Source organism: Chiloscyllium plagiosum, chromosome 37 (genome assembly GCF_004010195.1).
Source record: "Chiloscyllium plagiosum isolate BGI_BamShark_2017 chromosome 37, ASM401019v2, whole genome shotgun sequence".
Classification (NCBI taxonomy): domain Eukaryota; kingdom Metazoa; phylum Chordata; class Chondrichthyes; order Orectolobiformes; family Hemiscylliidae; genus Chiloscyllium; species Chiloscyllium plagiosum.
In genome coordinates, this window is record NC_057746.1 from 27,900,112 (window position 1) to 27,917,933 (window position 17,822).

Here is a 17,822-nt window from a genome sequence, read left to right on the forward strand (position 1 = left end):
TTCTTCCTGACCTCTCCCCTCCCACCCCAGTCTGACCTATCACCCTCACCTTGACCTCTTTCCACCTATCGTATTTGCGATTCCCCCTCCCCCAAGTCCCTCCTCCCTACCTTTTACACCCCAGTCTGACCTATCACCCTCACCTTGACCTCTTTCCACCTATCGTATTTGCGACGCCCCCTCCCCCAAGTCCCTCCTCCCTACCTTTTATCTTAGCCTGCTGGACACACTTTCCTCATTCCTGAAGAAGGGCTTATGCCCGAAACGTCGATTCTCCTGTTCCCTGGATGCTGCCTGACCTGCTGCGCTTTTCCAGGAACACATTTTCAGCTCTGATCTCCAGCATCTGCAGACCTCACTTTCTCCTCAAAGATATTGTCCAATGGCCTACTGCAGACATCAGTCCTGGATCCTTTGTTGTTTGTGATGGATTAGAATGTGGTGAGAGGCATGGTAAGTACGTTTGCAGATAACACTAAGATTGGCAGTGAGAAAGAAAGTTACAGTTAAAATAGGCAGATTGGTCAGATAGGTAAACCACTGGCAGATGAAATCTAACCCTCATTAAGTGTGAGGTGATGCTCTATAGAAGACGAAGACAAAGGAGTAAGCATTGAATGGCAGAACACTAGAGACCTCTGAGGAACAGAGGGGATCATAGGGTGGTTATGCACAAATCCCAAAAGCAGTCAGACAGGATAATACGTTAGTTAAGACGACATACGTGATATTCGATGTTAACAGTAGTGGCTTATAATACAAGAGCAGAGAGATTATGTTGGAACTTGTCAGGTCTTTGTTTGGAGAACTGTGTAAAAGACTGGTCATCTGCTTTATAAGATTTGATTGCACTGGAGTGGGTACAGACCACATTCACCAGAATGTTGCCTGGCGTGAGCAGTTTGGCTATGAAGACAGGCTAGATAGCTTGGGTTGTTTTGTATACAGCAGAGAAAGTTGAGGGGTGACCTGCTATAAGATTATGACAGGTATGGAGAGGGTGGATAGAAAGCAGCTGTCCTGCTCAGTTTAAAGGATTAGCAACAAAGAAACATAATTTTAATGTAAAAGACAGTAAATTTATAGGGGACTCAAGGAGAAAAGGTCACCCAAAGGCTGGTGGAAATCTGTTATGCACCACCTGTGAAGGCATTTGTGAAATCTCACAACCTTTAAGAAGTACTTGGATGAATAGTTGGTGTCATACCATTCAAGGGTATGGACTGTGCACTGAAATGTAGAACTAGTGTAAATTGAGAGTAGCTTTTCATCAATGAAACTCAATTGCCTGAAATGCCTCTTCTTTACCATATATTTGTAAGATTCTATGACTCTATGAATGCATCCAAGTGCCCTGTTAAGACATGCTTAATTATAACTTCCAACATTTTGCTTATGATAGAGGTTAAGTGAGTAAGCCTATATCTGCAATTGAGCTGCTATTTGTTTCTTCTCTCCCCCTCCTCTTTCCCCCAGTCCTGCAGTGCTCCTTGCTGATCTTTCCGTTCTCAGTATTAATACCAGGTTTATAAGTGGAATGTAAACTCGGCTCTTCTTTGTACAATTGATGATCCTATTCACTCTCCATTATGTACATTGACAAACTGAAGTATTCTGCTCATTTTTATCCTCTGGGGTTTGCTGTGTTGCTGATAGTGCCAGAAAAATACTTTCCCAAGAAAATGATTTGATTTACTGCAATTTGATTAGTTCCCCTTTCACATTCTTCCCCCGGTGCTCCATCTCAAAACTGTCCTTTTCACCTATTTCTCATAATGTTTATTTTCTCAGCTGCAGATTATAGTTTGTGTCAAACCTTTATTTCAGCTCTCTGAGTGAACATCAGTTCATCCTTGATGGAATTATGAATGTTCAGTTAATTTTACAGGTCCCCCTGGAATAGTACACACTGTTTAGCTTCAATTTTGAACAGAAAAAGATCACCAAGAAGATATTGTCACTCGATTGTACTCAAATTGCATTTGGATAGGGCCCCCACTTATGACTGTGACAGAAACCCATCAGTTGACAGCTGGTAGGAGATAATAAGAGTGTGCAAAATTATGGGATGGATCAGTTAGTGACCTTTAAGCCCACAGATTGTCAGAAGTGCAGGATTTTTGCCATCGAAATTCCATCCTGGATTGAAGATGGGAAAGATCCTTTCAGTGAAAGTGTAGGTGAAAGTGTAGAGATGGCACATGTTATCCACATTGTAAAATGATACCTGTCCACCCTCATAGTCCAGGAAAACACCAATTTTCTGGGGATTCACATCTGGCTTGAGGCAGAGCCCTGTCGGGGATGTAAGAGCAAAATAGCCCTTTCCTGAGATCAGTCCCACCACCCAATATCCCGACTCAGGTTTTGGGTCAATTCCCCCCATTCTCTTTGCAGATTCTCGGGTCACTCCAACGCCCCATTCAGTCTTGTCCCTAACCTCCACCTCCCAGTAATGTCTCCCAGATGTGAATCCCTTGGAACCCAGTACAAAGGCCCAGGAATCAAACCTCCGTGGGCTTCTAGGGAGAGACTGCCGTTGGTTTTTATGTCTCACGCTGGTTCGGTCCTCAGACAGGATGAGTTGTGGATGGGCTGTGCACGGATCCAGAGTCAGAGAGGCTGGAGCTAGTAGGAAGTTGAAAGAGCAGAATTATTTTATTTTTCCAGTGTGATTTCTTCAAATATATTTATTTTTAACCTGCCCGCATTATCTCTAGGCTGTATTCATAGAATCTATTGCCTGTCGATGTTTTGAGCCCGGACTCAGCACAGCAGTGACCAATGAGGCTGGAGGGAAAGGTTACCGAAACGACAGGAGTGAAAAAGACAATTGTACAGTAGAGAAGAGAGAACCCAGAGAAGGTGGATAAAACAGTGAATATAATGTAGAATGAGAGTGGAGGAAAAAATGAGCCTGAAGGCTGTGTGTGTCAATGCGAGGAGCATTTGTAATAAAGTGGATGAATTAACTGTGCAAACAGTTATTAATGCATATGATGTAATTGAGATCACAGAGACCTGGTTCCAGGGTGACCAAGGGTGGGAACTCAATGTCCAAGGTAATTCAATTTTCAGATAGATAGTTGGGGAAAAAAGGTGAGGTGGTGTAGCGTTGCTGGTTAAGGAGGAGATTAACATAATGATATGGGAGGACATTAACCTGGATGATCTGGAGTCAGTATTTTTCGAGCTGCAGAAGACCAAAGAAAAATACATTAGTGGGAGTTAGGTACAGACCGGCAAACAGTAATTGTAATGTTGTGGACTAAATCAAACAAGAAATTAGAAATGCATGCAGTAAGGGTACAGCGGTTATTATGGGTAACTTCAAACTACATATTGATTGGACAACCAAACTGGCAGCAACGCAATGGAGGAGGATTTCCTGGAATGTATGAGGGATGTATTCCTCAATGAATATGTCGAGGAACCAACTCGGGAGCATGCCATCCTAGACAAGATATGGTATAACAAGAGAGGATGAGTTAGCAACATTGTGTTGTGAGATCCTTTGGGGAAGAGTGACCACTTTATGGTTGAATTCTTCATTAAGATGGAGAGTGCAACAATTAAATCTGAATTTAGGGTCTTGAACTTAAAGCTAACTTTGATAGTATGATTGGCTAGGATAAGCTGGCCAAGGACACTTTAAGGATTGATGTTGCATTGGTAATGGCAGACATTTTAAGAACATATGGATGAATTTCCTTGTCTGGTGTTAAGAGTAAATCAGAGAAGGTAGCTTAACCATGGCGAACAAGGGAAATCATGGATTATGTTAAAGCTGAAGATGGGGCATACAAGTTGACCAGAAAAAGCAGCAAACCCAATGACTGGGAGAAATTTAAAATGTAGCAGAGGAGGGTTAAGGGTTTAATTCAGAAAGTGAAAATAGAATATGAAATTAAGCTGTGGAAAACATAAAAACTAACTGCAAAAGCTTCGATAAATATGTAAGAGAAAAAGTGAAGACAAATGTAAGTCCCTTACAGATAAAATCAGGTGAATTTATAATGGACAACAAAGAGATGGCAGACTAGTTGAACAAATCTTTTGATCTTTACTCACTAAGGAGGACAAAAATCACCATCAGGAAATGCTTGGGGATAGAGGGTCAAACATGAAGAAGGAACTGAAGGAAATCTTTATTAGTCATGAAATGGTATTAGGGAAATTGATGGGATTAAAACACGACAAGTCCCGAGGGCCTGATGCTCTGCATCCCAGAATACTTAAGGAAGTGGCCTTAGAAATGACTGATTCATTCATGATCATTTTCCAGCATTCTGTTTACGCTGGAAGAGTTCCAATTGATTGGAGGGTAGCTAACATAAACCCACACTTTAAAAAAGGAGGAAGAGAAAACTATAGGCTGGTTTTCCTGACATTGGTGGTGGGGAAAGTGGTGGGGAAAATGCTGGAATCACTCATAATAATTGAGCACTTGGAAAGCACTGATGGAATCAGTCCTAAAGAGTGCAGATTCACTAAAGGGAAATCAAGCTTGGCAAATCCTCTGGAATTTTTTGAGGATGTGACCAGTAGAGCGGATAAGGGTAAATCAGTAGATGTTGTGTTTCTGGACTTTACACACAATAATTAGGAAGGAAAATTAAAAGTTTATGGTATTATCATGGATAGAGGACTGGTTGACAGACAGGATGCAGAGAGCTGAAATAAATGGGTTCTTTTCAGGGTGGCAGGCACAGATGAGTGGGGTACTGTAGGGTTCAGTGCTGGGACCTCAGCTATTCACAATATACATTAACTATTAGGATGAATGAATTGAATGCAGTATCTCCAAATTTGCAGATGACACTAAGCTGGGTAGTAGTGTGTGCTGTGAGGAGGATGCTAAGCGGCTACAGGGTGACTTGGACAGACTGGCTAAGTGGGCAAATACTTGGAAAATGCAATATAATGTCGATAAATGTGAGGTTATATACTTTGGTCACAAACGCAGGAAGGCAGATTGTCATCTGAATGGTGGCAGTTTAGGAACAGGTGAGGTGCAATGAGACCTGGGTGTCATGGTGGAACAGTCACTGAAGGTTGGCACGCAGGTGCAGCAGGCACGCAGGCAGTGAGGAAAGCTAATGGCCTGCTGGCCGTTGTAACGAAAGGATATCAGAGTAAGGATGTCATGCTGCAGTTGTACTGGGCCTTGGTGAGGCCACACCTTGAGTATTGCGTGCAGTTTTGGTTTCCCAGTCTGAGGAAGAACATTCTTGCTATTGAGGGGATCCAGTGAAGATTCACCAGGCTGATTCCCGAGCTGGCAGGATTGACATATGAGGAAAGACTGGTTTGACTGGGTTTGTATTCACTGGAATTTAGAAGAATGGTGGTGGTGTTGGTGGTGGGGGTGGGGTGGAGGGGGCGTGTTCTCAAAGGAACTCATAAAATCCTGATGTGACTGGACAGGCTAGATGTGGGAAGAATGTTCCCGATATTGGGGAAGTCCAGAACTAGGGAGTCACACTGTAAGAATAAAAGGTAGGCCATTCAGGACTGAGATGAAGAAGAATTTCTTCACTCAGAGTGGTGAACCTGTGAAATTTCTTCTACGGAGGCTGTTGGGGTCAGTTCATTAGATATATTCAAGAGGAAGTTGGAAGCAATCCTTGGCTACAGGTATCAAGGGTTGTGGGGTGAGGGCGGGAATGGGATACAGAGATTACATGATCAGCCATGATAGTACTGAATGGTTGTGCAAGCTCGAAGGGCTGAATGGCCTACTCCTGCACCTATTTTCTATGTTTCCAGAACAAAAATACAGTGAAAGAGAGAATAAGGGAAAGAAAGGGATGGAGCAGCAGACGGTGTACAAACTTGGATGACGGAGGAAGTGTTACTTGTAAGGGCAGGAGCATGCAGACTGCGCATGGATGCTTGAGAAGGCTGGTCTGGGTGTGGGAGAGGAAGAAATAAGGTGGATTTGGGTTAGGAGCGGCCAGACTGGATGAGGGCAGGCTGCATGGGAGGGGAGAGGGCAGTGTGCGTGACTCGATATGGCTGTGTGAGAGGGCAGGTGTGGAGTGAAAACAGCCCAGAATGAGAGATGGTGGTGGCTTGGTGAAGAACAAAGAGCTGGGTGAAAGCACGGGCCCAGGTCAATGAGAGTGACTGGATGCGGGAAGGATTGGCTTGGTGCAAAGGTGGGACGAAGTGAGAGAGGGTGCCTCTGGGTGAACGAGAAGGACAGGGTGACACTGAGGGGCTACTGAAGAGAGCTGTGCAAGAGACAAAGGACAGGGTTAGAGGCAGATTTCAGTTAATGGATTTGATGAAGGAGGGCATATACTGATTGATAGAGGGAGGATATCAGTGAGAGGCCCAGACTGAGACAGGGCAAGTCTGCGTGAGACCGGACGGAGTCAGGTTGAGAGAGGAGGCAAGGAACAAAGTGGAACTGGGCAGTTCTGAGGCTGCACGAGGTGGTGCTTATGGACAGTGCGGCTGGATAACAGCTGACTGAGGAATGCTAAAATAAAATATCACTAAAATAAAACAAGGAACTGGGGATGTTGGAAATGTGGAACAGAACCATAAACTGCTGATGAAACTCAGCAGATCTGGCAGCATCTGTGGAGAGGAACCAGCGTTAGAAATTTCAGATCTAGCAAGATTTCTTCAGAAGAGTCTGAAGAAGGGACATCGGACCCAAATGATTAACTCTGCTTTCTCTGCACAGATGCTGCCAGACCTGCTCTGTTTCTCCAAACATATTGTGTTTTTGCTTCATATTTCCTGCATTGGTAGTTCTTTGCTTCATTTCAGATGAGATGGAGGAGGGGTTGTGTGTCAGAGTGTGGAGTCCGGGTGATAGAGGTGGCACTGAATTGGGTTGGACGGGGCTGAGGAGAACGAGAGAGGTGGTGAGTGAAGAAAAAGAGATTGGGCCTGCCTGAGTGCATGATGGCGCATGATGGTTGGGGATAGGTGGGGGCTTGAGAGAGGGGTGGGGCACTAGGAAAAAAGGAGACCTGAGGCTGGTAGTGTACCTACACCTGGAAAGGGTGGCCCGGGCTCAAGTCCTACCTGCTCCAGAGGTGCGTAATAACATCTCTGAAGAGTGTAATTAGCAAAATAGGTTCAAGGCTGTAATAGACAATTTCTAATCAGTAAAGGAATTCAGACTTATGGAGCCGTAGCTCGAAAGTGGAGTTGATGATTAGCAAGTCGGTCATGATCTCGTTGATTAGCAGAGAAGACCTGATAGGCAAGATTATCCACTTCTTTTATGGTCCTGTGGATTGGAATAGAGGGTGCGGCCTGGTAAGGTGCGGGGGGGGGGGTCTGACTGAAGTGCTCAGGATTCGGGTTTGGGCTGGCCAGAATACACAAAGGTTGAAAGAGATCGACTGTTCAGGGATGGTTGTGAGCAGACAGCAAGTGTAAAAGGATAGACAATAATTGGAGAGAAGTGGAAGAGACTCAGGAATGTACTGGGGATAGTCAACACACAGAGGAGTGGCAGATTAAAAATAAATGCTTAAGGAATGGGATGAAAAGTGGGCAGCGACAGATACAGAAATCCAGAGAAACCCTTGCAATGGTTTTCTGTGCTACTTAATGAAAGTTGCATAAATATAATCACTACATGTGCACATCTTTGATGACACTCTGTGGCTGAAATTAATGCAGGCTACTTTAAAATTGCCCTTTGGGCAGACATTGGTTAAAGCAGCTGAAAGAGGAGTTGAACTGTTTGGGCCTGCAGTGAGCAGCAGAAATCCTGCCAAATGGGAAAAGTGGTTGCCTGCTATGAAACAATGAAGAAACTCAACAAATGTCAAATTTCCCAGAGAGAGTGAAATGACTGCTTTGTTTCTTCACAGGACACCTGGGCTCCAAGGCTAGCATGTTTCCCCTGCACGGGCCAGAGATCTGGAATTTGAATGTTTCCAAGCTGATCAGAGCCTGAGTGTGAGAACCTGGGAGCTTTTGAGAGTTTAGAACATAGAACATAGAACATAGAAGAATACAGCACAGTACGAGCCCTTCGGCCCTCGATGTTGCGCCGATCCAAGCCCACCTAACCTACACTAGCCCACTATCCTCCATATGCCTATCCAATGCCCGCTTAAATGCCCATAATGAGGGAGAGTCCACCACTGCTACTGGCAGGGCATTCCATGAACTCACGACTCGCTGAGTAAAGAACCTACCCCTAACATCTGTCCTATAACTACCCCGTGCCTCCACATCCTTCCTATAGTATGGCGACCAAGACTGCACACAATACTCCAGATGCGGCCGCACCAGAGTCTTATACAACTGCAACATGACCTCAGTACTCCGGAACTCAATTCCTCTACCAATAAAAGCCAGTACGCCATATGCCTTCTTCACCGCACTATTTACCTGGGTGGCAACTTTCAAAGATCTGTGTACATGGACACCAAGATCCCTCTGCTCATCCACACTACCAAGTATCCGACCATTAGCCCAGTATCCCATCTTTTTGTTACTCTTACCAAAGTGAATCACCTCACACTTAGCTACATTGAACTCCATTTGCCACCTTTCTGCCCAGTTCTGCAGCTTATCCATCTATTTTGACAGATAGATGGATAAATGACATGTTTTATACCTGGGACTGGTCACCTTATCATCGGGTTTGGACACTTGGTTTCTTTGTGTTATTTCCAATCTTGAATACTACCCTCAGGTCATCCCTTGTCTAGGGCAAAACATCATGGCCTCATGACACATGGACATCAGTCATTAGCCTGGGAATTGGTTTATGCTCTTCCAATTGTGTATTGTAAATTAGAAAAAAGACAGAATGTAAGAAATTTACCAGGGTGAATGAAGTCAATCATTTTCTTCCAAGCCATGTATTGTATCGGGCCCTTGAATCTTTCGATGGGTAGGACAGCTGATGCAACTGTTATCATTTGAATGTCGTCACCAGTGCTGTGAGTTTTCAAAAGCTGATGTTAAAGTTAAACACTTTTTTTCCCCCATGAAATTCATGCCAAATCAAGCAATATCAATAAAGGCAGTGTCCTACCTCCATTTCTGGTTAACTTCCTCCTGAAATATTAAGAAAAAGAGGAACAGTGAAGGTAGTAGCTGACTTCAGAATGAAAGTAGTCCCACAGAAGAGTTATATTGGATTCAATGTGTTATGTTTTTCTCTCCACAAATGTTGCCCAGGCCAGCTGAATTCCTCCAAGATTGCTTTTTAAACAGAAGGCAAATAACGACTGACTTTGTGAAGTGTGAAGTGAGACGATTTTTTAAAAGGGTCCAAAAACAGAAATACATGGGTTCCACATGCACGTCAACAAATAAAGTGTAACATGTCTTTTAACTGTGTCTTGTTGGCTAAAAAGCATCCATTGTTGATGTGGAGGAATCTTTCTCCATAATAATTTTCAAAGTGGAACATAAATATTAAAGTGTCAATAGATGTAGAGCTGGAAAAGCACAGCAGGTTAGACAGCATCCAAGTTAATGTTTTGGGCCAAGACCCTTTATTGTGATTTGGGAGAGGGAGGGGAGCCCAGAAGTAAACAGAGGGAGGGGGCTGGGGCTGGGGTAAGAGTAGGTGGGATGGTGATAGGTGGATGCAGGGGGTTATTGTGATTGGTCTGTGGGAAGGGTGGAGCTGACAGGTAATTGGGAGGATAGACAGGTTAAGTCAGGTCAGGGAGTGAAGAGAAGGTGGATGCAATAGATGAGGTTGTATGAAGTACAGGTGAGTCTCTACTGGATCTGGAAGGTGATTTGGGATCTTGGACAGAGGTGATAGAGGAGGTGTTGCGGTGGTAGAGGAGGTGTTTCCTCTTGCAGTTGCAGGGAAATGACTGAGCATGGTGAAGTTGGTGGGGAGTGTAGAGTTGACGAGGGAGTCACTGAGTGAACGATCCCTGCAGAAAACTGACAGGGGTGGGAAAGGAAATATCTTTTTCGTGGTGGGGTCTGATTGTAGGTGATGGAAAATGTTGGAGGATGATGCATTGGATTCAGGGGTTGGTGGTGTGGTTCCTGAGGATTTAGGGGTCTCTATCCTCGTTGTTGGGGGGATGGAGAATTTGAGGGCAAAAGTGCAGGAGATGGAGGAAATGTGGTTGAGGGCATCCTGAATTACAAAGGAGGGAAAACTATGGTCCCAAAAGGAGGAGCATATCTGGGATGTCCTGGAGTGGAAGGCCTCATTCTGAGAACAGATGTGATGGAGGCAGAGGAGTTGGGAGTGTAGAATAACATTTTTCCGTGACGGTGGATGAGAGGCAGTGTAGAGGAGGCAGTTGTGGGAGTCAATGGGTTTGAAATGGTTATCAGTGGTGAGTCAGTTTCCGGAGATGGAGACTGAGAGGTCCAGGAAGGGGAGGGAGGTGTCAGAAACAGTCCAGGTGAATTTGAGGGCAAGGTGGAATGTGTTGGCAAGTTGACAACTGCTCAAGTTCCTCGCGGGAACACGCACCTATGCAGTCAGCGGAGGAAAAGGTGAGGGATGCTGCCGGTGTAGTTGTGGAAGAGGAACTGGTCCACGAATCCTGAAAAGAGACTGGCATAGATCGGGCTCATGCAGGTCTCGGTGGCCACCCGTTTGGTTTATAGGAATGATGAGCATGGGTGTGGATTAGACAGAATGACGCACTTGTTGGGCCGAAGGGCCTGTTTCCACTATGTAAAGTAATCTAATCTAATCTAATTTCGTTGACTTTCGAATACTGCAGAGAGATATCAGTCTCTCGCACAGCTACAGTCAGATTGACCTTAAGTGTGGGACATGTGTGCAAATATAACATGAGTTTCTGGAAGATGTTTACCTTGCATAACACAGACTTAATCACAAACCAGTGTCAAAATTGCGATGTTTCAGTCCAGGGAGGGAAAAGGTGTTTTGGAGATACGTACATATAAATCTTCGACAAGAACAGGATTGCTTCAACGAAACAAACACAGAAAATGTTTCAGGAATTCTGAAGAAGAGCCGTGTCGGACTCGAAATATTAGTTCCATTTTTCTCAACAGATGCTGCCAGATCTGTTGAGTTTCTCCAGCATTTTCTATGTTTGTTTCAGATTTCGAGCAACTACAGTATTTTACGTTTGTTCCTTCATAGGCAATCGGGTTTCACTTGTTTCCGTTTTGTACCACAATTGTCGAATTTATTTCACTTTAATAATTAGTTATTTTGTAACTGAGTGAAGTTTCACTGAACTGAGCAGCAACATAATCCTCACCCTTAGAAATATCAGGTGGTCTTTTTGATCCATCTGTTTCTGCAACTTTGTGAGTTCCTCCTCAATAGAATTTAAATTCTCCTGAATCTCTCGAAGGTTTTTCTCCATTGTTTCTACAATCCTCTCCTCTTCTTCCCTGAGATCTCCGAGTAAACGCTGCTCTTTCTCAGTGAGAATCTGGTGCATTTTAGTGAACTCGGATGTGATGTGGGTCTGCAGACTGCTCGCCTGTTCCTACCAAATGAAATGTGAAACCTCATTAATGTCCCGCGATAAAGGGAACAAAACTAACCCAGATCCCAGAAAATCAGCACAGGGAGAGCTCACCCTCACTTCGGAAATCTTCCGTTTCTGGGTCAATTCAGCTTCAATTGTCTCTGACTTCCTCTTTGTGAGAGAATCCAATGAACATTGAAGATGACCCTAGCATTGGGAAAGACAATTACAGGATGAAAGCGTTTGACAATAAAATTAATCGCGTAATCAATTTCGTTCTATTTACCTTATAGATTTCAACAGCTTCCGTAATTGGCAGAAAATTGTGAGACTTGTGTTCCCGCGAATCCCGACAAATCAGACAGATCAATTTCTTGTCAATTGCACAAAACAGCTTCAGATCTTCCTGATGTTCCTCACACTGAAGTTTACTTTTGTTCTCTTTCGGGTTCAACGTTAATTCTCGAGCTTTCTTGGCCAGATTCGCTAAGGCTCGATTTATCCTGAGGTTTCTTTCCGGAAACTCGCTTCTACATTCTGGGCAGGAGTTTATCCTCTTCTTTTTCCAACTCTGGGTGATACAGGAGCGGCAGAAATTGTGGCCACAATCCAGCGTAACCGGGTCGGTGAAGAAAGCAAGGCAAATGGGACAAATCGTCTCCTCGGTCCAACTCTCTCCCTGCTGCCTGGTTGCCATGTCGAAACTAAACACTTCCTGGTTCAATGCACTTTCAGTATTTAAAGTTTACACTTTGCTGAATACATCCAGTGCCGTGATTGGCCATTGAGATTCACTACAATGCTTAATTCACTACAATTTGGTGTCCTGCCTCGGCTCCCCACCCCCACCCCTCTTTCTACCATACTCCGGTTCTGTCTCCCTATTCTGCTGTGGACTCTACCATCCTCTTTTGAAGCTGATGGGACACAGAGTTATAGCTAACAACCCACCATTTCATCATTTCAACACTGAACTAGAAGTTCAAACAGTGTCAGAGCAACAAATGTGAAAAACAGTTGAGATGGAGTGACTGAATTTTCCCAGAGCATTCTGAATGGGATGAAGGAGAGACTTGGTGGAAAAGGGGAGTAATAGGGCCAAGGATGTTTTGCTCTGCACAGTATTCAGTGCCGACTATAATGTGGGGAAACGTGGTCCAGATCCAACTTCTGCAGATGCACAGGCACCATCCCCCACCTTTTCCTCTGCTACATTGATAACTGTATAGGTGCCACCCAATGCTAAAAACCAGGAGGTTGAACAGTTCATCAACTTCACCAACACCTTCCACTCTGACCTTAAGTTCACTCGAACCATCTCAGACACATCTCTCCCCTTCCTGGACCTCTCTGCCTCCATCTCCAGTGACAAACTCAACACGGACATCTATTTCAAACCCACCAACTCCCATCCTACCCCACTCGGACAAGTGCTATCCCTTAGTCTCAATTCCTCTGCCTCCACCATATCTGCTCAGAGGAGGAGCAATTCCACTCTATGACACCGCAGGTGGCATCCTATTTCAGGGACCAAAATTTCCCCTCACATGTGCCCTCCAGCGCATCTCCTCCACTTCCTGCACCTCTGCTTTTGAACCTCATCACTCCAATGCAACAAGGATAAAACCCTCCTGGTCCTCACCTTCCACCCCACTAATTTCCAGTTACAACACATCATCCTCCACCATTTCTGCAACCTACAAACAGACCCCACCAACAGAAACATATTCTCTTCCCACACCTATCTGCGTTCCACAGATGTGACCTGCCCATCTTCTTTCCTGTGTAACCACTCCACCCTCTCCACCGACTATCACATCTCCATTTGCATCCACCTATTGCCTTCCCAGCTACCTTGCCCCCAGTCTCACCTCCACCTTGCTATTTATCTCTCAGGCTTCTTTGCCCCCACATTCCTGATGCAAAGCAAAAGCCCAAAATGTCAACTCTCCTGCTCTTCAGAAACTGCCTGAAGTGTTGTGCTTTTCCAGTGCCACATTTTTCAACTTTAAATACATACAAGCACATGAACAGAAGACACAGAGGCAGGTGGAGCCGTTGAGCCCGCTCTTCATTCAATATGATAAAGACTAAATTTTTACCTCAGCTCCACTTTACTTCTCAGTCGATATATCTATTAAATTATTCCAATATCCAATAATTGCATCAGAAATGTGTTTATCTCCACCTTGAATGATGATCCAAAATCTCGTGGGTTGGATAATTTTGCAGATTCACAGCACAAGAAGCTGCTACTTGTCTCATTCACATATAATATTGAACATGTGCACAACCCCTCAACCTATGTTCTCGATCTCCCAGCAAATGTTTTTACCCTTTGAAGCCCTTTCAAATATCATTTAAATTTCAAAAGGATTATCTCTCAATCTTCTAAAGATCCTTGAACACAGACTCTCATTCTTTCATAATCAGAAAACACTCTCAGCTGTGAATGTTCAGCACACATCCTCTAGGTTTGGATTTGGTGATCAAATGTACACACAGTTCATCTGACGGGGTCTTACTAAATACTTATGCAGTTGAAGTGAACCTACTTTAATATTGTACTGCATTCCCATTAAAACAGAGGTCAATGTGTTCTTTGCCTTCCTAATTGATCGTTGCACTGCCATTGGTGGTCCTATGACGAATACACCTTAATTTCTGTAATTCTCATAATTCAGATTTTAAAAATTTGAAAAAAACAACTTCATTTCTTTTGAGTGAAGTAAATAACATCACCATTTCCCAAATTAATCCATCACCTGCTATCTTGCTTGATTAAGATGGCAGGATCTCTTTCCTGTGTCTTTGTGGCCTCCTTCTTCTATCCTCACACAGTTTCCTATCATCTGCAAATTTGGTAATATGACTCTTGGTCTTTTTATCTATAATATTGACACAGATTGTAAACATTGTAAAAATTGTAAGTCCCTGTGCACTAATCATTCTGGCAGTACATGAATGACAGTCTGTCAACTTTAAAAGATTCCATTTATCCCGATATTCTATACATTCTGAATCCTTAATTCACACCAATACATTCCCCTTCTCTATGAAGAGAGACGTTTAACTCAACTGCTTATCCATATTTTTGTATATGTGAGTATACAACCTTTGCTAGCTCCCCATAATGTACCCTATCAATTACATTACCCCAGAAGGCTGATTAATTTGTAAATTCCTTGATTCCTTTTCGAAAACTTACCTCAATCCCATATGATCAGACAATACTTTTCCCCTTAAGTGTTGTGAGAAGTTTTAGACTTCTTTCATAATATCACTGATTTCACCAGGACAGGCTCGTATTACCACCTCTTTCTTTGATTTCATTCCCTCTTTGAAGATTATGAATTCTCTTAAGCAAGGAGGTGGAAACAGCACATAATATTCAGCAGTCTCCCAAAAGCGTTATACAACTGAAACAATACTTCTTTACTTCAGTACTCAAATCATTGCAATAACATTTAGCATACCATTGGCCTTACTAATTATTCGTTGCAATGACACAGTAAATTTAGACTCATAGGGATGTAAGCATGGAAACAGAACCCTGAGTCCAATTCGATCATGCCGACCAGATATCCTAAATTAATCTAGTCCCATTTGCCAGCACGAGGCCCATATACTTCTAAACCCTTCCTATTCATGTACCCATCCAGATGCCTTTTAAATCTTGTAATTGTATCAGCCGACACCATTTCCTCTGGCAGCTCATTCCAAACACACACAAACCTCTCTGTGAAAATGTTCCCCTTTAGGTCCCTTTTAAATAAGAACATAAGAACTAGGTGCGTGAGTAGGCTGTCCAGCCCTTCAAGTCTGCTCTGCCATTCAATAAAGGTCATGGCTGATCTTTTTGTGGACTCAGATCCACTTATCTGTTCTCTCATGGTATCCCTTAATCCCGCTATTGTTCAAAAAAACCTCCCTCATCTTTTAAAACATTTACTTAAGTAGCATCAAGTACTTCACCAGGCAAGGAATTCCATAGATTAACAACCCTCTGGGTGAAAAAGTTCCTTCTCAATTTAGTCCTAAATCTTCTCCCTCTAAACTTGAGATGATGCCCTCTTGTCCTCGCTTCATCTGCCAGAGGAAACCTTCTCTCTACTGTTATCTTATCTAATCCTTTCATAATTTCATATCTTTCCATAAGAACCCCCTCATTCTTCTGAATTCCACTGAATATAATCCAAATCTACTCAGTCTCTCCTCATATGCCAACCCCCTCAACTCTGAAATCAACCTAATGAACCTCCTCTGCACCCCAGCCAGTGCCAGTACATCCTTTCTCAAGTAAGGAGACCACAACTGCACACAGTACTCCAGGTGTGGCTTCACCAGTACCTTGTACAGCTGGAATATAACCTCTCTGCTTTTAAAATTTACCCTAATGATATCATAAATCTCTAGAAGGTTCTCAGCTTCTGACACTCCAAGGAAAACAGCTCCAGCCTATTCAACCTCTCCCCATAGCTCAAACCCTCCAACCCTGGCAACATCCTTGTAAATCTTTTCTGGACCTTTTCAAATTTTAGAACATCCTTTCTATAGGAAAGAGACCAGAATTCCAAATATGGATTCCCTGTACCATTTCAACATCAACATTTCTAAATCTTGGGAGAGAGAGAGAAAAAATAAATAAATAAGTGGTTAACTATACAGAGGGATTTGCTGGACAGAACGAGTGATGAACTACAGGAACCAGGCGATCTTCCTGCCTTTACTGTTGTTGCTCAGGTGGAAGGTGGCATGGTATTGCTTTGTCAAGAATCAGAGCAAAACCTCTGATGTCAAGCGCTATTGTTAAATTATATTGTGCAAACATCACTTTACAAAAGCGATTGTAATTAATTAAATTCCATAAAGTTTATCCACAATGTATTTTGTTTTTGAAAATTTGCCCTTGAATCTAATCTGTTCTTTCTCAAGTGGTGTTACAAATTCTGTGTACAGGAGTTGAGGTGCAACTGGATTGAAATTTGAGAAGCTGCAGATTAAATGTGTAGTTACCTATTCTTGGAGTAGTTCTTAAGTGAAATCAGGAACTTTAATTATATTGGTAGATGTTGAGGAACAACTGATAGAGTTTTTGTTAAAAATAAACACTGGAGCAGCGAAGCAAAGATGTACTGGAGTGACAGGAATGTGACAGAGATTATCACACAAAAGGTTGAGAAAGGTAACAATAAGCTTAAAACAATCTGGACTAACCTGGTTTATTCTGGCCACGTATGCCTTCCAGTTAAATAAAAACTACAAGGAGGAGTGGTCAATGAAGATGGCTATCTGTCTATCTATCTATCCAACAGGATCAGATGGACTGAGGAATGGCAGATAGAGTTTAATTTAGATAAATGAGAGGTATTGCATTTAGGTAAGGCAAGTTGGGGCAGAACTCACAGAGTTAATGATAAGGCCTTAGGGAGTGTTGTCAAACAAAGAGACTCTAAGGTTACAGGTGGTTAGCTCCTTGAAAGTGTAATGGCATGTAGACAGAGTGGCGAAGGTGGCATTTGGCATGCTTGCCTTCCTTAGTCAGTGCATTGAGTATAGGTTTTGTGACCATATGGGACATTGATAAGGCCACTGTTAGAATCCTGTGTTCAATTCCTATTTCCCTGGTGTAGGACAGATGTTGTAAAACTTGAAATGATTCAGAAAATATTTATAAGAATGTTGCTGGGATTGGAGGTTTTGAATTATAGGGAGACACTCAACAGGCTGGTGTATTATTCCCTGCAGCATTTGATGAACCTTCTCCAAGTTCAGAAAATAAAGTGCGACATGGATACGGTGCATAGTCAACATCTTTATTTTTGTAGGGATGTCCAAAGCTAGAGCTGATAGGTTTAAAGTGAGGGGGAGAAATTTAAAAGGGATTTAGCGGCAATTATTTTATGCAGAGGGTTGTGTGTGTATGGAACGAGCTGCCACAGGAAGTGGTGGAGCCGGGTGAAATTAAAGTCAGAGAGTCATAGAGATGTACAGTATGAAAACAGACCCTTTGGTCCAACCCGTCCATGTCGACCAGATATCCCAACCCAATCTAGTCCCACCTGCCAGCACCTGGCCTATATCCCTCCAAACCCTTCCTATTCATAAACCCATCCAAATGTCTCTTAAATGTTGCAATTGTACCAACCTCCACCACTTCCTCTGGCAGCTTATTCCATACCCGTACCACCCTCTGCGTGAAAAGGTTGCCCCTTAGGTCTCTTTTATATCTTTCCCCTCTCACTGTAAACCTATGCCCTCCAGTTCTGGATGCCCACACCCCAGAGAAAAGACTTTGCCTATTTACCTTATCCATGCCCCTCATAATGTTTTAAACCCCTATAACGCAAGCCTCAGCCTCCGACGCTCCAGGGAAACAGCCCCAGCCTGTTCAGCCTC

General features: G+C 43.3%; 1 protein-coding gene across 1 annotated transcript in view; it reads right to left on the reverse strand.

Moving 5' to 3' along the window:
- Window positions 1-354: 354 nt before the first annotated feature.
- LOC122541432 (zinc-binding protein A33-like) overlaps window positions 355-17,822 on the reverse strand; it is a 69,882-nt gene continuing 52,414 nt past the window's right edge. Inside the window, exons 3-6 of the mRNA XM_043678200.1 lie at window positions 11,208-11,441; window positions 9,023-9,045; window positions 8,810-8,925; window positions 355-2,628 (exon numbers count right to left, since the gene is read on the reverse strand). Coding sequence (XP_043534135.1) covers window positions 2,078-2,628; window positions 8,810-8,925; window positions 9,023-9,045; window positions 11,208-11,441 — 924 coding nt within the window. The 3' untranslated portion in view covers window positions 355-2,077. The remainder of the gene's footprint in view (window positions 2,629-8,809; window positions 8,926-9,022; window positions 9,046-11,207; window positions 11,442-17,822) is intronic.